The sequence below is a fragment of the Callorhinchus milii genome, unplaced genomic scaffold (genome assembly GCF_018977255.1).
Source record: "Callorhinchus milii isolate IMCB2004 unplaced genomic scaffold, IMCB_Cmil_1.0 Scaffold15, whole genome shotgun sequence".
NCBI lineage: Eukaryota > Metazoa > Chordata > Chondrichthyes > Chimaeriformes > Callorhinchidae > Callorhinchus > Callorhinchus milii.
The window spans coordinates 13,405,098-13,427,143 of record NW_024704756.1 but is presented as its reverse complement, the minus strand read 5'-3'; the positions used below and the strand labels follow the sequence as shown (position 1 = coordinate 13,427,143).

Here is a 22,046-nt window from a genome sequence, read left to right as displayed (position 1 = left end):
CTTCGGAGATGATACAAAGAAAATCACAGAATGTAATGACAAATGCTTATTTGCAGTTTCTCTATGCATATTAAGCACTGAATATTCTCCTAATGACTGCTGCTGTTGCTCTGATTGGAGTCTTAACGGGATTTAATGATGAATATTTTTCAGATGGTTGCACCCAGAGCAAATAGAAATGTGATTCTAATTAGATGTTTAACAAGAAGCTGAGACAGAGGAAGTATAAGGAAATGTGGAAGCTGCAAATTTCTTTTAATTGTTTCAGCAATCTACCAGAGGCTGCTGTGAGACATTTTGCCAGTTTCAGTCTCTTGAGAAAGCAATGTGGTCTGCATGAGGACAGGTGATCACACTTCATAGTTCCTGTGGTTTGAATGAGCAGACACAGACAGATAGGACGTGGCAGGTAAAAGTGTTTGTTCTGATCAGTCTCTGACGGGGTGTGCAACAAGTGGCTCTTTCTGTTCTTTCCTTGGCATTGAAGCAGCGGAGAAGGATTATGCAGGTGCGTGGAATTAACGTGGAAAGAATTTTATTTATTTTAGTTGAGTTGAAGAATAAATCCTGAGAAGTACTGCAATGATTGCTTGGTATTGTCCACTAGGTAAATCTGGGGAGAAGAGGGAGGGAGAGAGGGCCCGTGCACGCAAGAGACAATTTTAACTTTTGCATCAGACATCCCAATATCATGTGAGTATGTGACCCTTCGGGCATGCATTCACTCAGTAGTACATACTGACAACTGCCAGCTGTGTGACGCTGATGTCCAGTGGCTGCATCTAGTGTGTGCGCTCTCTGCTCCTGCTTTTTCCTATCGAACACCAGGGACCCGCAATTCCATCTAGCCTTAAGCCAGCACCGTCATTTCATCATAGAGTTTGGGGTCGGGCAGAGGGGTGGACAAGTGGGTTCTCATTTGGAAGTTCTCATTTTGTTTTTTTCAACACACGGAAAAAAGGCTTTGAAATTCAAAATGATTTTTTAAAAGAATTTTCCACAAGTGCGTGCAAATTCAGGATAAGACGGCCTCAAAGCCTACGACTAGGTGAAATTGTGTGCCTCTGATCCCTCATGTCAGCAATATAGTGATGAATGGAGGCTGAGCAGGTTTGTTGAGTTCCTCCAGTTACATTGGTGTACATCCTAATTGACTGGTGCTGAGCAACAAGTCTGGCTCTCACCTTTTCAGTGAGGGGATAAATGATCTTTGGTTTCTGCCGCTCTGGGACTCTAGCCTGTGTGAGGGTCTATATAAATGCAAATTGTTGGTGGTGGTGGTAGGCCATAGAGAGGATGAAGAGTTTAAAGAAGTAAAGGTTTCTGCCGCAAAGTGGCAAATCCTAGTTGCAATCCAATGAAAACATGTTCTTGAGCCAAGGAGAGAATCCAGCTGCAGAAACGGGAGTAGATCCCCTTGAGCAGCCTGTATCCAATCTGGAAATGTGAATGAATGTCCTATATCTTATACACACTGGATTTGTTTGCCCGTTCCTGTTAATTTGTTTTCCCTGAAACTCTCGTCTGCTGGCTCCCTTGAGCAAGCCTGGCTGCAGATGAGCGGATCCAATTTTTGGCAGCTGTGTCTGTGACTCCCATTGACTTGTCTCCAGTGAACTCTTTCAGCCTGTTTCTCGTAATGTTTTGATGCCCTCTTTGGCTGAAAGGAACGTTGCGCGGTTAATCAGTAATGAAAAGATCCTTGTGCTGTTTTCGGTCCTGTTGTCTTGTGTAATATGGTGCTAACATTTTGATTTAATGCCACTCAGCTTGTGTGTGTACTCGGCACCTGAGCAAACTTCCAGTATTTGGTTGTTTTTGTAAGTAGGGCTCTAGATGTTTGCTTTTTATACCTTGCGTTCCCGACACGGATGCAAGAGAGTGTGACCAATACTACTGTTCTAGCAAGTAAGGAAAGTTTAAAGATTTTTAGTAATGCAGCCATACAGGAAACTTTCAACCCCTAACTGGCTTGAATTTTCGTAAAACCTGGAGCATAGAGAATTATTTATTGAGACAAGTGATTCTGGCACTTAATGTCCAGAAAAATACCATACACACCCCTCGCTTGGCCAATATATTACTGACTTTTTCAACATTTGTCAACAGGTTAGAGAAAAGTGTGGAATCGCAAAAATGATATTTTCCTGTTTGATGTTCTGTACCAAACCTATGAACACCACCTTTTCTGCTCCAATTTCCTGTAATTATCTTTTATTGAGGTCAATTATCATTGTTATGGAGACCGACATAGTGTAGTGGTTTTCATCTTATACAACAAACCCAGATTCATGGCGTTCAGTTGAAAGGAAGCCTGAGATCTGAAATTCAACCAAGTCTTAGTCTGCAAACCCATATTGTCTTAAAATGTAAGAACTCTGCAGCTCGTGTACTGTCCCGCACCAGGCTTCGGAACCACATCACTCCCACCCTCGCTCGCCTCCACTGGCTCCCCGTCCCCCAGAGGATCGATTTCAAGATCCTCATCCTCACCTACAAGGCCATTCACGGCCTTGCTCCCTCCTACCTCTCCGACCTACTATCCCCCTACCTAACTGCCCATACCCTCCGTTCCTCTGGTTCCGGTCTGCTCCACATCTCCCGCCCCAACTGCCCTACCATCGGCGGCCGGGCCTTCAGCCCCTAGGCTCTGGAACTCTATCCCCCAGTGCCTTCGCCTTGCCTCCTCCCTTTCCTCCTTCAAGGCCGGTCTCAAGACCTTTCTCTTTGACCGTGCCTTCAGCTCCCCTCTCGACTCTCTACCCCCTCCTCGCTCCCTCCCTTCCCTCCCCTCACCATTTCTCCCCAATTCTCGGGTCCTGACCCAACTGTACAGCGCCTTGGGATGTCCTCCCGACGTGAAAGGCGCTCTATAAATGGAATCTTGTTGTTGTTGTTGTATGTCTCCAAGTACTTCACAAAGCTTCTGTGTAGTGCAGATGTGTAATTTTGAGATTAAAAGAACATTAGGCATTTCTGTTTTTGCAACAACAAAATTACATTTAGAGAGCTCCTTTCACGTTGGGAGGACATCCCAAAGCGCTGAACAGTCAGGTGTCTGGGCCCGAGCATGGGGGAGGGGTGGTGTAGGGGTGAGGGAAGGCAGAGAGGTGGGAGGGCTTCCAAAGGTATGATCGAAGAGAAGGATCTTGAGACCGGCTTTGAAGGAGGCAAGGGAGGAAGCAAGGCGAAAGGACTGTAGGATGGAGTTCCAGAGTGTGGAGGCTGACAGCCTGGCCACCCGTCGGGTTGGGTGGGTGGAGACATAGAGCAGACCGGAGCCCACTGAACGGAGGGTGCGGGCAGGTTGGTAGGGAGCCAGCAAGTCAGAGAGGTACGAGGGGGGAAGGCCATGGATGGCCTTGAAAGTGAGGACGAGGATCTTGAACTCGAACCTTGGGTCTTGGGGAGCCAGTGGAGTTGGGTGAGGGGGGAGTGATGGGGTCACGGAGCCTGGTGCGCGAGAGTACATGAGCTGCAGAGTTTTGGATGATCTGCAGCCTGTGAAGGGAAGAGTTGGGAAGGCTGATGAAGAGTGAGTTTCTGTAATCGAGCCGTAATTTTTAGAGGTAGAAATTGGTGTTCGACAGTAATTATTGCTCCTTCAAGTGCAATGCTTCAGAGAAACAGCTCCGTACTAAGAAATACTTGCAATGTGGAAAACTTACGTCGCTTTGGGGTTACGTCATCCAAGGCGTCGGACAAGTCCCAATCAAATTCATGGTCTCCTAAAACTAAGAGCGAACAAAGATCAGTTGTCAGTGAGCAACGTTCACATCACACGACACAAAACCACATCGATATCCAACCTAAGCCGCTGCATTCTTGGCAATGTCCAGCAGCTCTCTGATGATGGCTATCAGGACCGGTTTCTTCCTAGTTAATCGGGGGGAGTTTTTCCAGCAAACATCTTAACTTCTTGGTAGCTCAGCGCTTCCTTGCTTTTCCTGTACCTCCTGACTGTAACCTAGCTTGCTCATTGCAAAGATCGGATTCTTGCATACAGTGGGTATGTTTGTTTTACTGCCCATGGACAGGTTATTGAACAGCCCCAGTACATACAGTCTTGAGTCAATATTCAAAATCTACCCTTTGTGTTCTGCACATTCTCACTCCAGTGCATTTACCTGATGGAATCTGCCTAATAGGAAAGTCTACTTAACAACATTAACCAGGTAACGTTCTGAGACTAAAAACTCCGCTCGTAATCATAAGATTTTGGTGTATCTTTCAATCTATATCGTGAATTATAATTAATTAAAGATTATGAAAAGGAATCAGACAAATCATTGAAAATGTAAATGGGTAAATGGAGAACTTTATCAGAAATACAAATACAAATTTGCATTTATATCACACTTTAACAGTGTTTAACCCAAAGTGTTTAACAATACTGGCTTGGCACACTTTTTCAGGAGGTCAACACAAGATCCTTATGATTCTATATTGTATTTGCTTTCTCTCACGTACTCTTCTTTGCTACCAATCCTCTTGCCTTTATGTAACAAAGTAAAGTATTTCTCTGCTAACCTTTCATGGTGATCTCTTTTGAAACTTTTTCTTGTAAGATATCCTTTAGCAAATCTAAAAGGGAGTTTAGGAGGAACTGCTTTACGTACAGCTGTGGTGAGAATGTGGAACTCACTACTAGAAGCTGTGGTTGAAGAGAAAACTTAATGCGTTAAAAGAACAAATTCCATTTGTATCGCGCCTTCCACGTCAGGAGGACAACCCAAGGCACTGGAGAGAAGGGATTAGGTGAATGGAGGCTCGTGAGGAGTATAAACACCGGCACAGACTTGTTTGGCTAAGTGATCAGTTTCTGTGCTCTAATGTTCTACGCAAGTCTGCGTAACCCATTTCAGTCTGTTCTCACTGTGATTGCATCTTGCTGAACTGCCAGTAGGAGGTGTGCTGTGCTTGTCGACGGGAAGACTAATCACTAAATGTAAAGGGTAAAATATCTTCCTATAAAGTCTGGTGGCATTTTTTTGTTGTTTATAAATTCAACTGCGATAGGGGCTGTTACTGGTGGCTGCTCAGTTTGTTTTGTTTATAAATTCCACTCTCTATTGTAATTTTATTTTGCATGTGATATCGTGATGACAAGTGAAATACACTTCCCTTCCTCATCCCGCAGAAAATGATTCATAGTTTCTATGAAGATAATGCTTGCTTATGTTGAAATAATGCTTGTTACAAAGACTGCTACATTAGAAATACTGGATGGAGAGGTTTGCTAATGCTATCATATTGTTTCTGGAAGAATGAAACCAAATTCGAGCGAGGACCTTCTCCACCCGAATTCCTATTTTTGGTTCTTGCACTTCATAAGTCATAAATCCCACCCCCACTAATAATATAGCAGCATACTGGAATTAACTGTGAGTGTGTGTGTGAGAGAGAGAGAGAGATTTCCTGTGTGTGGTGAATAGCATCTACTGGCAGCAAAACCATACATTATCTTTAGTGTGAACTTAATATCTCAAAAATAATCAAATAGATGACACTGTGTGTGAATTGCTACAAGCTCACAATAAACAGCTATCCTGTTTTAAAAACATCGCTTAGGATCATATAATATTTTCTATCGCTTCCTCTATTTAATCAATTTCAGGACTTAGATAACCCTTAACTGTACAACAAAATGTGTGTAATCTTTAATTAATCAGGACTCGTATGTACCCAGACCTTGTTTTGCCCATAGCACTGGTTAACATAAAGGAGTATTGTATGTGCAACATCTTTATTATCACACGTGCTACAATTCTTGTGTTGCAAAATCTCCATTGTAAAACAGGGCATTTAGCCAAGTTAGTGAACTACAGAGTCCTACAACAAGACCAGAATCTGAGCTCATAGCTGGCAGGCAACCAACTTTTGTTGGATGCCTTATAACTTATGAAATAATCATAATTATAAGTCTACCAAAGCCTTAATTTATACATGACCTAATTCCTTGCATTGCCCTAACCCATGAGTTTACTTCATGGATGATTATCTTCTGGGCCATTATCAGAGGGCCTCCCCCCACCCCTCTTTGTTCAAAAAATATCGAATGATTATACCTCTGTGGGTCTGTGCTGAATTGAATGGAATTTGAAGAGGAAAAGGAAAAAAAGTAGAATTGTATTTTTGGAGTGAACTTTATCCATCCATCCCTTCCAGCGAGAACAAGCAGGATTTTACAAAAATCCGTGCAATAAATTTGACAGAGGAGCAGACTAAAGTTGCATTTTAAGGACAAAATGCTTATAGTATTTGATAGTAAAATTTGGAGTTTAAAATATCTGGCTGGCCCTTCTTATCACAAACTTGCTACTAAGAAAACAGAGCCTTCCACAGTATATCAATTGAGTCGTATAGAGGAAGGCTGCTTACTGACCTTGTTAGAACATGGAATATCGAAGCCAGATACCACAATAATTTGTCTCACTGCTAGGAGATGGATACCAACATGTACTGCTGAATTTGCAAGTGAAAAGTTAACACTGACAAGTCAAGGTTTTCTGGATTTAGATGTGATAAATGGACAGCTTTTAATTTATTTATCTAGAAGCATGGGCTGTATCAGACACTGTTACTTGGGGTATGTTCCTTATAGAAGGGTGCTGTCTAGCCATTAGGTTGTCGCATGGGAAGAACAGGTTTGTTTTCAGTGAGCAAGCACATTATTGGTTACCAAAGTCAATTTTACGCTAAATTTAAGTCTATACCTGTCTATTCAGTGCGGTCGTTCTTTATCTGTTAGCATCTGAATAAGCAGCCTGGCACTAGATATAATCACATTCTAGATAACATTCTAACTGATGCTGCCAAGTGGAAATAAGTCTTCAATTCAGTGCTCCCAGATGCTGCCTCCTTTGAAGGGCGTTTATATAAATGCAAGATGTTGTTGTTAAGAAGGTGACACTTGGATTTTTGCATCTGTTCAACAGTATTGGTCCCAGCCTTTAGAACTGAAATTGGCTGTGGTCACACAGGCATTTAACGAAGCCTCGAGTTTCGCTTTACCTACTCTCCAAAAATAGTTATTGCTGTTGATCGAATTAAACCGTCTACAGCCAGATCAACCCACCCATTTGAATCTCAGTTGCAGCTCAAGCCACATCAATACATCCACATTCTGGTGCATGACCCTCAATCATGCTGCCGATTAGTGATCTCATTGATGTCTTGTATTATATATTAACTAGCTCAGTAAGAAATCCAGTTTAGCGTCCATTATTTTAGCATTTCAACAAACTCTGGGCCTTGCTCCCTCCCGCCCCGTAATGTACAATCTAATTGCATGACTTACATTCTTTCTGTTTCCCATCTTCCATCCCCACATCCTCATCCCCAACCAACAAAACCTTGTGACACGACCATCAAATGTCTGATTTATAATTCATAACCCCTGCTAATCCACCAGAATTGGTCTGTGGGTTAGTGCTTCAAATCAGCACTGTAATTGAAACCCACTTCCCTGTGGGCTCAAGTTTCTAAAAGAATCTGAGAGCCTGTTCCTGCAGTGACAAACAGACTGCGCTCTGTACATAACTACAGCGTGCGGCAGAGAATAAATCATGGAAAGTAACAGGAAACCACAGGCCTTGGTTTATCCTAGAAATGAGACTTCTCCCCTGTTGTGTATTTTGTTGATGTAACTCTGTAACGGCAAGTGAAGAGGGACCTTTACACATTAGCTCGATTCTGACCAGTGATCTGGGAGAAAGGCCGGCTGGACGCTAGCATCAATCTTTGAACCTTCAGTGAGTGAAGGCCTTCAGGAATATGAAGAATTTATAGGCTGTGTCACTATGTCAGTTCCTTATTAACAGGAATATTTTGCTGGATTTTGCTCATAACATTCTCGTACTTCCTTCACCTGGGGAAGTGGGGGAAATGAATCTGAATATTAACTTTACATTGACATGTAATCCTTAAATACAAATGACACTATTTATTGAAAACACATCGCTGGACGTTTTGACTAAGATGTTGGGAAGAGAAAGAGAGAAGGTGAGAGGGTAAGATGCTTATTGCCTCTCAGTTTCTGTGTTCTGTACAGTTTGGGGGCTTAAAGATTTTTAAGGTGCTATATCACCACACAAAAAGAGATGAAAAAGTATGAATTGGACACATTTTATATGAAATAACCCTTTTTAGTTTCTTTCAAAATCTTTAAGTACTGAAATTTTTATCTAAATTGGCAATTACTGTATTTATAAACTGGGGTTTTCAATCTTGATAACATCAACGTACCTAGCATCTGGCCAATGATTAATTTTCATGGGAGTTTCCTTCACTTTTGATTTGTACCAAACCCTCACTGGAGATTTAATGTTTCTCCTCTATAACCTATGAGAGCCAGGAACTTGGCTGTTGCTAATGAAATATTCTATTAAAATAGCCAATTCACAGCCTTCGGCAAAACTTGAAGCTTTGCGTTCCACTGTTGACTGACTGTTCTTTCGCCTGAAAGTGAGTTGTATTTGTTTTGGAAACTAGAAATATCAACCAGAGGGCAGTAAAATACTCAGCTGCATCAACTAAATTAAAATAAAAACAACCATGCTTGTATTTCTCTGCATGTCACCTTAATAAACTGGATTTACATGATACTCGCAAACCTGTCTCGATCAGAAGCAGCAAAGGAGGAACAACAGCCGAGTTAATTACAAATAAAACACAAAAAATCAATGCGTTCCCAGCTTGACATTCTGGCACAGTATTGTTTTATCAACTTGCATAAGCGACGCTTCACACTGGTTCACAAGCAATGTAAGAGATCTATGTAGCTCTTCTCAACATCACAAGAAGTTTGGGTGAAGAAGCCCTTTCAATCCTTGTGATCTCATCCTTCCAGAACTCCCAACAACTATCACCTTCTCATTACAGCATCAAACTGTTTCTTAGAAGGATTTCACTGTTCTTCCTGGTAATTTGTCTTGGATGTTGACCACCTTCTGTGTTTAAATACATACTTCCTAGTGTTCTTCACAACCCTGAAACTGTTGCCCTTGGGTCTTGGCATATCTGAAAATCATTTGTGGAGTCCTGTAGCTCAGTGGTTAGAGCACTCGCTTTGCAAGCGAGAGACCCGAGTTCAATTCCAGGCAGAGGGCGAAACCTTGGGCAAGTTACCTTACTCCACACAGAGCCTAATAATAATCCCTCCAAAAAAAAAAATAATAAAAAATTGGTCACTTTCAATCCATGACTGTTTGTGGGACATTGCTGTGCGCAATTGGCTGCCGCGTTCGCCTACAAATATACAGTCAATTCACTTTACAGTATATTCTGTGAAGCGCTTTGGGACGTCCTCCCGACGTGAAAAGTGCTATATCAAATGCAAGGATTATTATTATTATTATGTTCTGGCATTTTCTTTATTCCGTTTAGCATTATATACGAGGTTCCCCTCTGAGACACTGGCTGAACAGCTCTAGCTAATTCAGTTGTTTCTAACTGCTTGTCAATCTAATAATGGGGATCAGCCCCACTGCTCTCCTCTGTACTGCCTCCAGGGCCTGAGCGTCTGCTTATGACCAGAACACTGCATAAAACTCATAGAGTAAGTCAGAGTTACCCTACAAATCCATGTGACGTTTCCTTCCCTTCGTTTCATGAACAATTGCCAGTTTAATTAAATATCACATTGCAATGACAAATCAATATCACACTACTGCTTTAAAGATACTCAGTGATAACATGGCCTCTTTCTCACACCTTAGGTATAGTTTAAAAATCTTGTTGAAATCCACCACCAAATAAAAATGCATTCAGCGTCTTTGCCAGTATATACAATGTCCACCATGGACTGATGCTAATTCAGACGTATTGTATTCCAGTAAGGTACTTCAACTTCATACTGAAGACAATAAAAGCCACCTTTTGCGATTGTAGGCATCATAATAATCCTTGCATTTGATGCAGCGCCTGATCACGTCTTCGAGATGTCTCAAAGCGCTTCACAGAATATACTGTAAAGTCAATTGACACCAATGTCGATCTCTCTCGCACTCTGTGAACAAAGCCTTATATAACAATAGATACAAAAGCGAATGGCGGCTGATACAGAGTAGAACAAACCTACCAAGGCTACGGTACGTTTGATTTGAAGCGTCTCAAAGATATGATAAGGTGCTATTTCAAATGCAAGGATTATTATTATTATTGTAAGATTTTGTTTATAAAACAGGCAAGAGTTCGCAATTGTCCTTGGTTCATCGAATAGTTTTACTTGCAACAATACAGATCAAAGCAACAATACAGCTAAACAATATTTCAAACTAGAAACTTTGTATATCATTGTATAAAATATCATTGTAACCCATCATGACTAACCTTACTATCAAACTGGTGTTTAAAACTCATCCCTTTGGATTACTATTCAGCACCAATTTCAGATGACTAAATCCTCAAGGTACACCTTCAATTCAGACGCATTTCATAGTATGCAGATCGGAGTCGATCCTTTCCTTTATTGCATGTTCACAGTACCAATGCTTTCCATTCCATCCTTGTCTACAGAAGCTGGACAGCTATACAATATAGTCAGGATGATGTGTAGTCGTCTTAAAAAAAAGCACAAAGGATCTGTTCTGATTGTATTGATCCTCTGAACTGCTGAAAATCATTGTTGCATGTTGCCATTTTGATGCATGCAATATTTATTATCCAATCGCTTTCTCTTACAACCAATTTAAATTGCACAGCCATAACTGAAGTATTAATTTTATTTAAAACTAATTCTTGTGGTCTGCAGGCAATCCAGCTCTGCAATACATATAGGAAGCTTGAAACGTTAATTCTGCCAGGCAGTAAACGGGTTGCTAAGCAATGCTTGCATAATGTATTAGCTAGCAGTCTGCTAATCTAAGATGATTATCCACTTGGGAAAAGTACTTTTTAACATCTTTCAATCTGTATGTGACAGAAACGGGGTGACGGCTGGTTGAACTAAAAACCAAATGTAATTATGGTGGTGAGTGCAACACCACAGAACGGAGGGATATTGTTAGCAGTAAAACTCAATCACTATAATCATGCGGCAAATAATTGCAGTGAGTTATACTATATTTTATATTCAACCATTATTGCTTATGAAAAAATATCTCTGTGAAATCTCGCTTATCAGGCATTTATGAGCTTCTCCTCTAGTACAGAGACAGAAAGGAACTGTCGTGAATAACATCAGTTAAAAATAACCTAGTACAGCCCTTGTATGATGCAATTGGACATTGCATACTTTACTATACTTAATTCCTCTCCTTCAGCCCATGATCTGGGTGAGATTTCTAATCTGAGGCAGTTGCCACTTTCAACGGGGGATGAGTCATCAACAACAACTTGCATTGATATAGTGCCCTTCATGCAGGGTAATGTCTCAGAGCTCTGAACAGTGGCCAAGCCTGACACCATGGTGACTGCAAGCACGGTCGAAGTGGAAAGTCTTCAGGCATGATCTGAAAACGGGGAAGAAGGATCAAGGCAGAGGGATCGAGAAAGAGAGTTCCAAAGTTTTGGGGCGTAGTATCTGAAAGCTTGGCCGCCGACGGTGGAGCAGAGGGGACAAGGGCAAAGCAGGAGGCAGGAGCCAGGAGGCAGCGGGTGGTAGAATGGTGAGTCAGCAGGTAGGGGAGAAGTCCGGGTTAAACAAGTGTTGGATGCATGGTTCAGTTCAGTTCCTGGTGAGCTGAGCTCCAGCTCATTCCAATCTGAGCCTCTAAGGTCACTGCTCATTTGAATCCGAAATGTAGGTTAATGCTGTCTGAGTGTGTTTTTGTCTAAACCTACATGATGAAACGGTTTGTCTCCTGGGTTCCGTGGAGGCAGTCCTTCTACAGACTATCCTGTGAGCATGGAAATCTATTAAACAGAAAAAGTTTGGGATACCTAACTGGGTCAATGCTTCACGGCTGGCTCACATTCATTCCCTCTTTCCTCTGCCACTAAGAATAATGCTCAATTAAATGCTGCGTATGAGACGTTTGAGTATGGAATTTAAAAATTAATTTCTGGAAAAGCACTTTTAAGAATTGTTCACTGGTTTTGCGATTTGCAGATAACAATACTTAATTTTATGCCAACTAATTCAATCTGATGTGACGCCCATTACTGCACAGTGTGTAACCTCATGTCGAACTGTGCAGCCAAATAGTAGCAGTAGTTTAAAAGAAGACCTCAGTTTGTGAGCGGTGGCTATAGCCAAACCACCACATGCAACGACTCAGATACATAATACTGTTTCAAACTGGGTTCCAACCAAGTTCTGAAAAATAATAATCTTATTACTTCAATGAGAACCACAAAGATAAACTGAAGCAATTTACTGTTCTTGTGTATTCTGTGATCAAAGAAACTTTTTTTTTGAAAACAAATGAGAGAGTGGTGGGAGGAATGCATTTCAAGATGCCAAAATTTATAAGTGGTTTTATAGCATCTCAGATACAAGGACTGAGCAAATTTTAAAAAGATCAATGGAGATCTCTCTTGTACTCTGTGATCAAAGCCTTGAAACAATAGAGGTACACTGTCAGATTTTGTTTATAAAACAGACAGGAGTTCAACATTGCCCTGTGTTCATCAAATACTTTCAAACAAATAAAAGCAACAATACAGATTCATAAAAAATGTTTCAAACCAGAAACGTTGTTGTACTATAGCCAGGAAAATGACTTTGTAACTCTTCATGACTAATCTTGCCAGTGGTATTTGAAACGCGTCACTTTGGATTGCACTCTGGGATGCTGTCCGGTGTGAAGGGCGCTATATAAATGCAAATTGCTGCTGCTGCTGTTGTTGTTGTTGCTGCAACTCAGTACTGATTTCATGTGACTGCATCCTCACAGTAAACCAACCATTCAGACACATTACATAGCATGATGACCAGGTCAGGCTGTTGGTTCCTGGTCCCAGTCATATCACTTTGAGAAAGATGTCAAGTGGAGGTCAACCTATTTGCTCTCTGTGAGGAGAGTCTTTTTGAGGTCAGTTCAGAGCAGCCCTGGTGGAGGTGGTGGAATATGGGAAACAAGTCATCTCAGTACCTTCAGCCAAAGGTAACCTGGATACATGTACGGCAAGAAACCTCAGCAGTATTTTCCACCAATATGATAAAAAAGTATATAAGAATAATAATCCTTGCATGTGATATAGCGCCTTAGCACATCACTGAGACATTTCAAAGCGCTTTGGAGAAATATACTGTAAAATGATTTGACTGTATGTTGTGTTAAGCTCAGTGCTTCATTTTCCCATTATGGTCCTGATTTCTTAAAATTCTGTGCATCAGAAAATAGGTTAAAACTATGATAACTCAGCTCTAGGCAAAATAAAGTGTAAACATCCATGCAAATGAGAATTAATGAGATTATTGATACATCACAACATTTTTTAAGTGATCCCCAATAAGCAATTTAAAATATTTCTGTATTGATGCTCCTTTGCCCTAATTGAAATTCTGGTAGTGAAGCTAGTTCCAAGCACATTGCATTAAATATGTATGCATCCCTTCATCTTGTGTCTTATGCATAAATCAATATCACTGTCATTACTTGCAAATCCAACTACATGTGTTGTAAGCAGATTCTGCTGGGGATATGTATTGGGCACATGAGTCGAAAAAGTTAACTTAATGATGCTTTTAGTGTGTCTCTCAGTCATATGTGTGCTTGAGACTAGCATGTCATACTGTATTGTAAAAGGGTATCAGCCGGCAGTGCAGTGAACAACAACAACTTGCATTTATATAGCACCCCTCACACAGGGTAGCGTTTCAGAGCGCAGTCCCACAGAGGACAATGCTTTTACTTTATAATTGCAATAACAACAACAAATTGCATTTAGATAGCGCCTTTCCCATCGGGAGGACGTCCCAAGGCGCATTAAGGTAAAGGATCATTGACTCCTTGCCAAAAGTTGTTGTAATGTTTAGTATAGCTCTTTATAATCCATTGGATATGTTTCAAATTGAATTGTGAAGCTTGCCCTTAATTGAGAATGTAACCTTATCAACTTTCTTTAATGCTTTACTTTTAAAAGCAAAATGTAACAGTCAGTTACAAAGGCAGAAAATAGGTTACCATAACTAAATATCTGAATGACCTTTTAAAATATTGACCAATCTGACTTTTCACCATCTTTCCTATTTCTGACTTGTTGGTCTTCATAAGGACCACTTACTTACATGAACCCCAAATACCTACAAAGCTCTTCAGGACTTTGCTAAACATTAAAGGGACGAGAACCTTGGAAAACACTTGCCACACTTGGGAAACCATGACTAAAAGGCCTGCCCCAAAACTCTGCTTTAAAGCACCGTTTCAGTTTTTTCTAGCCCCCAAGCGCTCTGGGTGACTATCAATGTTTGCATTATAATGCAGTTATCAGCAGTGAAATTCAGAGCACTAACCCTCGACCAAGTCATCTGAAGCAGAACAAGAGGATGGGGGGAGAGGGAGTGATGCCGGTTACACCAAACGTGGCAGTGGGATAAAGGATGGAGAGCCAGGGAAGCGGTAGATTCAGTGAGAGACGGAAGAGATAAATGAGGAGGATGGAGTGCAATTGGCAACCAAGGTTTCAAAGTCATTTGTGGTAAATTCGGGAGCAGGGAAGGAAAATCATTATACTACTTTCAGAGAGTCACTTGTTCCCAAAATGGGTGGACTTTACTGTCCAAGGTGTAGAGCATGTTAAGTGATTTGATGCATTTTGCAATTGCAACGCAACCTGGCGACTGACTGAAGACTAAAAGACTAAACTCCTTGCTTTAGCATGTGCTGCACCAGCTGATCCTACATGAGAACACAGAGTATAACTGAGGCAACATGATCTGCTCTCATGGAATTCAAAATGCTGAACCTGGATTACACTGCACATCAACAAGTCCATTCAAGTCTATATATACATATACATATATATATATCAAGTTCAATCCATTTGCTTCTTTAACATCTACAATGAACCTGAAAAAATCCATGCATTTCTAATGCATTGTTCCTCGAGTCCTTTCATTGCCAATTGTTCTCATGCTAATCATTTTGTTTCTCTGATGATAAATCATGTCTTCTCAAGGCAGGTGTGTGCACTGCCATATTTTTCCTAAGAACCTCTTGCTGGAGACATGTCATGGGTCAAATCAAGACCAATACATGGGACTCTTCCAGCAAAAGAAAACAAATATGGAATGCAAGCCATTAGGTTTGGGGGAACGTTGTAGGATGAGTATTTCATTGGTGGGAAATTGTATGACCAGAGGAACTTGATAAAACCCACAATAGCTCACTTGGAAATTACATCCTCTGAACTTCAGATGGAAGCAAATTAAGGTGCCGCCAGACACACGAGTAATGATGTGGTTGCTCTGCTTTGGATGACCATTCTGGCTTTGTCATTGTTGTATTGTCACCTTTTGTGAAATTTGAAGAAAGTTCAAGCAGCTTTCGTCTTAATAGGTTTCTTTGTTTTCACTAAATAATAATGCATTCTGAAGTTTAGAAATGCTAACCTTGTCATTCAAGTCTCTTCAGATTTACTGATCTGTCAAATTGCAAAATGGAGCTCAATTGAATGAAGTAAAATGTCCTTGCCCTGATATTCATATAGAAGCAAAAATATCCAATTATCTCCACACAGTGGCTGACTATAATTATGTTCATGTTCACAGCTTCACTTTCATATCTCAAGCCATAAAGACAGTTATACTGTCATAAACCTGCTGCATCAGCGCTTTACGGTAGAAGTAATGAATCACTGTCATAGATTATTTTAATGTGACTGTATATAAATTCTAGGAAGAGCTGTGAAATACAACTGCAACTTGTGTACAAGTGGCCTTCACTGTGTGTCAACCAGCCTCCTTTGGAAAGGCTCACAAAAAACAAGGTATAAAAAAATAGAAATTCAGTAGAAAAATGAAAATTTAGCATAAAATAAGAGAATATGGTATAGTGGATAACTCATGATAATCCTTGCATTTGATATACCCTCTTATCGCATCGTTGAGATGTCTCAAAGGGCTTCGCACAATATACAAATCGCACAATTCACACAAAGTGAATTGACTGTACATTTGTGGGCAAAACACTGTAGACGTTGAATGTGTTTGTTTTAGTTTACGATTATATTACAGAATAGCTATTGATGATATAGTATTTTCAGTAGTTTATTGAATGCTGATATTTACACAGGTTACATTGAATCTGCTAACTGAAACTCAGAAACTTTTAGTTTGTTTGTTTTGTGGGAGCACTTATGTTATTGGAACACTCTCATATTATTGCTTTGTGGAAGCACTTTCATATTATTGGAGCACTTTGATGAATAACACTGTACAAACAATAATATTCCTATATTGTCAACATTTTAGAACTGTTAATTTTACTCAGCCAAACTTAACATTGACCATCGAAGCATCTTTATGTCCCAGTAGGTAAAAATGCTAATTGGTTTAGCATCAGGTCGTGTGGAGCAAAAGGTCACAGGTCCAAACCCCATCTCAAGGAATAGAGAGAGGAAGAAATAGAGGGGGAAAAGAGGAAAGAGGGGGAGAGGGGAAATGTCAGACTTGAATCCACTACGTTCTGACACAGAGGTATGTATGCGATTAACTAAAAGAAGGGGGGGGGGGGGGGGGGGGGGGAGACTTGGCAAATATTTGAGTAGTATGGACACTTTGGGAGGAAAGGGCATGGGAATGAAATTAAAACAATGTCATGGTCTAATAAAATGGTGGAACAGATTTGAATGAGCTACATGGCCTATGAATAAAGGTCAAGGTGAGGAACCAGAGGGTGACTTGTGTCCAAAAACCTGTACCCAGCAGAAGGGGATACAAAGGAATCGGAACACTTCTAACAAGGGATAGGAGATGCACGGGAGAGGGAGAGGGAGAGAAAGTCACACTAACGGTTAAGATAATTTCTGACAGTGACATTCACGTAAGAGTTCATTGGAAGAGCAAATGAGCCAGTGGAAATGCTTCATGTGCAGTTGAGCTATTTAAGTGGCTTAGACCAGACAATGCATTGCATGTAATAGATTCAACAGCCAACATGTGATAAATCACAAGGGAAATCAAAAACTGCAACAGCTGCATGTTGCAGTCAAACATACCCGGTTTCTGTCTGACATCAGAATCAGTGCATCTCGAATGTTTGTCTATCGAAAAATTTAAAGGTTTTCTGATTCAGTTGGCACGTCTGCTAAATTAGACGCCAGCGAAGGCCAGCAGGCGAATCAATATAAGTGGGGGAGGGGGAAGGGCATTGGAAGGACTGAGCTAGATTCAGCCCTGGTCTCCAAAACCCACACATTTGCACTTTACAGCAGATCACTGGTGACTGATAGTCAGCTGGAGTTATTGCATCCTATTTTTCCCTTTATACCTTCCTTTGTCTAGGGCACAGAGCAAATTGTCAGTTTAAGTAGATTGGAAATCAACGGTGCTCAAATTCCTAATATGACAAAAAAAATCTGAATCTGGAAATAGCTCTAAAATGAGACGTGCTTACTACCTTATTTTTTAATTTAACATTGCACCCAAAGTTATTTCAGTTTCCACAATATTCTGGTCATGTTTCCATTTCTGTATGTACAGAATATAGGGGGAAAAAAATACTTGAACAAAATAAGCATTCTAAAACTGCAGAGTGCCTCATCTTACTCTGTGTGCATATAAAAACTCCAGGTACATTTTAAAATAAATATGGATTGTAATTTGCATTACTGTGCAGAGGCACAAATACTAAGAACATCACAAAGCTGCTTAACTAGCGTTCAAAGTTCAACTCCCTCTGAAGGATTTAAAGTGTTCAAAGCAATAGTATTCAAAGTGACTCTCAGAACATTCTAAGATTGATTTGTTTATCATAGAGTGTTAAATTACGGGGAAAAAAAACCATAGACAGACCCACTCTGGTCTATCCCAATATTAATGCCACACTTCCTCTCTAAGAGACTGACTCCATAACCTGCATTACATCCAATTGAGTGCACAATTTCTGTAAATAATTTATAAGAGGCACCGGGAGTGTGCAATACCAATTTATAAAAAGGTTTGAGAAACGTCAGCATCTTTATTGCATACTCATTGTTATTTGGAGAGGAGAGGGGTACAAAGAGTTTGATTGAATTGTAACTAGAAAAAAGTGTTTCCAATTTATAAAAACACAACATTGTTATTTGGGAATATGTGATGGAACATCAAGAAATTCTGGTTATGTTCCCATTTCTGTATGTATTGAATATAGGGGTGAGTGGGAGATAGTCCAACATAGTATATAAAAACCTGATCAAAATAAGCATTGTAGAATGGCAGAATGCATCATCTTATTTTATGTCTGCATATAAAATAAACACTATGCCCTCAAACAGGCTAATTGCTAGATAACCTTCTGAAACAAACTGATTTTAAATTACTGCTGGTGATGATAAATTTAACTCTAAACAGCATGTTGGTAAAATGACTGAAATCCACAACTTGGTACAGATTTGTTTTTAAAAAAATGTCATTAAATTTGCAATTGTGAACTTGCTCAACATTTTACACAACACGGTGTTTGAACTTGGGCCTAATCGGTGCAGATATGACACCAAAATTAATTCAATCCCACTGTACCATCATAACTACTACCCCTAAAGGGAATACTCTGGGTTGCGTTGAAACCTACTGGGAGCTAGACAAGCTCTCGGTGGGGAACGCTGGTGTGTATAGACAATTTGCAGGTGGAAAGATTGCACAGCACTATTCGAAAAGAGAAGGGAGTTTCCCAAATAAAATTGGCCATTCGCTTCATGGCTGTTTGTGCCACATGGATGTGTATAAATTGGCTGTCCTATTCGCCTGCAAAATACAGTGACTTCACTTTTCAGAGTATCCTGTGAAGCGTTTGAGACGTTCTCCTGATGTAAAAGGCGTTGGTTGCATCAAATGTAAGGATTGCAGTTATTACCTAAGCCAAGCTCCGACTTCATAATAAGTTCATCATAATGTCAAAACAGAAAACATCAGTGAATCAACCCTTCGGTTCTCTTTGTTTTTTTTTTGCAAATAGCTATCCTACGTGTTTGAATTGCTCATATTTTTCCTACAAACAATCTATTGTTTTTAAATGTTCTATTGAGTTATGTTTGACATCTCTTGGGTGGTGGTATGTGTGTGTGTGTGTGTGTGTGGGGGCACATTGCAAAACAACTGTTTTGATCCATTTACATCCTGCTGAAATGTGGATTTCCCCCCCCCAAAAAAAATGGAATATTACATTTCTTGTTCATTGTAAACGCAATGCAATGGATTGACAAAGCAAATGGATTCAGAAACACTGCTGATTCATTCACACTTCACCCCTGGGCTCCAAGTGGAGTATTATGAGCTCAAAAAAGACAACGAGAGGTTTGCTGTTTTTCTGCTCAATGGACAAAAGAATTAAACTGCGTTTCATCCTTGAACCTGTGGCGTTGCAAAGGCTTTCTTTTTTTAAAAAAAAAAGCAGTTTGATTTTGTCCTCTTGGGTTATTTTTGGACCTATGTCATCCACTGCCCAAACAACTGCAGTCGCCAAAGGTCAATGCGGTTCTTTATACACCGGATTTGAGTGTATATTGGAAATCTGAACCATTTTTTCTTTCTGATCATTGGGGAAAAAAAACACATGCAATTGAGGATTTTTTTTTTGGCCCCCCAATGTGATGGACCTCAGTTGACTGCTGATTAATGTCAACGCCCCCACTCACCCATTGCGAATGAATAAAATCCCAAAGCATTTACACACACATACATGTCCAGATTTTTTTTTAAAAAAAAGATTAAAAAGCCAGGATCAAAAGCACATCCCCATCGATGCAATCTTCTCAAATGAATAAACCCCCCAAAGAAACCGATCGCCCCAAACCCTCTTGATGGGTGTGTGGTGTGGTGTGGTGTGTGTGTGTTTTTTTTTAGCAGCAAACGATGAAACATGATCTGTCAGCTTCTTGCTGCGTTTTGCACGCAATGCTGGAAGATGCCATGCGCAGTTTTGCGGTGCAGACCCCATTGCCAATCCCCCAGCTCCAGAAATTTTCTCCTGTAGCCATCATCGGGCTCTGAAAGCCCAAGAACACCACCAGTCCTCCACTTTGCAAACGTTTAGCTTGTAAATCTAATGCAACTGCGACCCTTCCTCTCTCCTTCTCCCTCCATCCCTCCCTCCATCCCTCCCTCTGTCCAAATCCCTTAGTGTGTTTCAATGCAAAACCCTTACGTGTAAACAAGCATGAAATTCCACCTCCATCCACCCCCCCCACTCACACACACACACACACACCCTCTCCCCTCCCCTGGAAAATATATAGACAGACAGACAGAGAGAGAGAGAGAGAGAGAGCCTTACCTCGTGTTGTCATAACAGTACAACTGATGCACAGAAGAAAAACTCTAACTGCAATCGCCATGGTCGGATTTGTTGGTGGGGGTGGGGGGGGGGGGGTGGGGGTGGGGTGGAGTGGGGGCTTATACAGGGGATGAAAAGATTTTTAAAAAAAATGTGAAACTAATTTTTTTTAAAAAAAAACCCCAAAAGGTTGCAGATCAGGAGTGGGAGTGGGAGTGAGTTGGAGTGAAGGAGTGAGGGAGGGAGGGAGTGAGTGAGGGAGGGAGGGAGGGGTGGAATGGGTGGGGAGTGCCTTCCTAGTTGTTGTTGCTCTGCAAAGTGTCAGATGGAGAGGAATAGCCCGGGTTAGAGCAGAGCAGAGCAGAGCAGACAGCTGCAGCTCTCAGCTCTGCTACTCACTCCCCAGCAATCTGACACTAATGACGCGTGAGAGAGAGAGAGAGAGAGAGAGAGAAAAAGAGCGTCTGTCTGCACGTCGGGTTTCGGGAGCAAACAAAAAAAAAGGCATCGATCGCATCAGTGGGAATAGCAAACAGCACCGCCCCTCTGCTCACCCCACCCTCACTCACTCACTCACTCACTCACCCCCACCCACACCCCCACCCCCCCCACCCCCTCCCCCACCCATCCACAGCAACTCTACTCTGCAGCTGCTCACTCCCAACTCCCACTGTTCTGTTCTCCTCTACTTTTTCTTCTCTACCCTCTTGTCCCCTTTTTTGTCCCCACCTTTTTTTTCCTAACAAATATATATATATATATATGTGTGTATATATCAATCAATCAATCAATCAATCAAAAAAAATTTGTCCTGGCTTGAGTTTCTCCCCCATCTCCCACTGGGCAGATTTCACAGATGTGTTTTTTTTTATAAATCAGCAGGAAATGGTGACTGATTTTTGTGTGTTTTTTTTTAAAAAAAACAGCACCAAAAACATATCGTTGGTTTGGTGTGATTTCACGGTCGGTACTGATTTTGTGAAATGATATAAACACACGGACACATACTTGTACTTGTTCAAGGTCACAATGCACAGAGGCGATTAAATGCACCCCCGACCCCTCTCCAGCCCATCGGTATACTATCAGCGAAATTGTCTTGATGATTTCCTTTGAGCGTCTCCCATTGCATTTTTATTTTCAAGTAATGTCGCGTGTTGGCCACTGGTGTGTCTTGTCGCTTACAGCTGCCACTGCATCGCTTTAACGCTGTGTCCATTGAAAGGGTTCTTTACCATTGTCTCCCCCTCCTTCCCTGTCAGTCGTGGAAGGATATATATCGAAAGGGTAATAATTCCTTCAAAGTAAATAAATAAATAATAATTTGGTCTCTCATTCCACGACTGTTTGTGGGACGCTGCTGGCTGTGCGCAATTGGCTGCCCCGTTTCACCCGCAAAGTACACTTTGTAGTGTTTTCTATGAAGCGCTTTGAGACGTGTCGAAAACGTGATAAGGAGCTCTATCAAATGCAAGGATTATTATTATTATTATATATTCACTGGACCCAGCAATCCTGATACAACCTTTACATCTCCAGGGTATCCACAAAGTCCTGTTACCCTGATTTTCTCTCTCTATCTACATACCACTGACCAACAACTGAAACATGTAGAAGAATGATGATGATTGTATTTAGAAGTACAGCACTTAATTGTATTCAGTACAGGGGGCATAACAAGAC

At 41.0% G+C, this 22,046-nt stretch overlaps 1 protein-coding gene across 7 annotated transcripts in view; it reads right to left on the bottom strand.

Moving 5' to 3' along the window:
• The window catches only part of LOC103178359 (CD99 molecule-like 2), a 36,461-nt gene extending 16,015 nt beyond the window's left edge, over positions 1-20,446 (bottom strand). For all 7 annotated transcript variants that reach the window (XM_042340601.1, XM_042340604.1, XM_042340602.1 and 4 more), the window contains exons 1-2: positions 20,364-20,446; positions 3,669-3,734 (exon numbers count right to left, since the gene is read on the bottom strand). In XM_042340601.1, coding sequence (XP_042196535.1) covers positions 3,669-3,734; positions 20,364-20,424 — 127 coding nt within the window. In that variant the 5' untranslated portion in view covers positions 20,425-20,446. The remainder of the gene's footprint in view (positions 1-3,668; positions 3,735-20,363) is intronic.
• Positions 20,447-22,046: the final 1,600 nt, after the last annotated feature.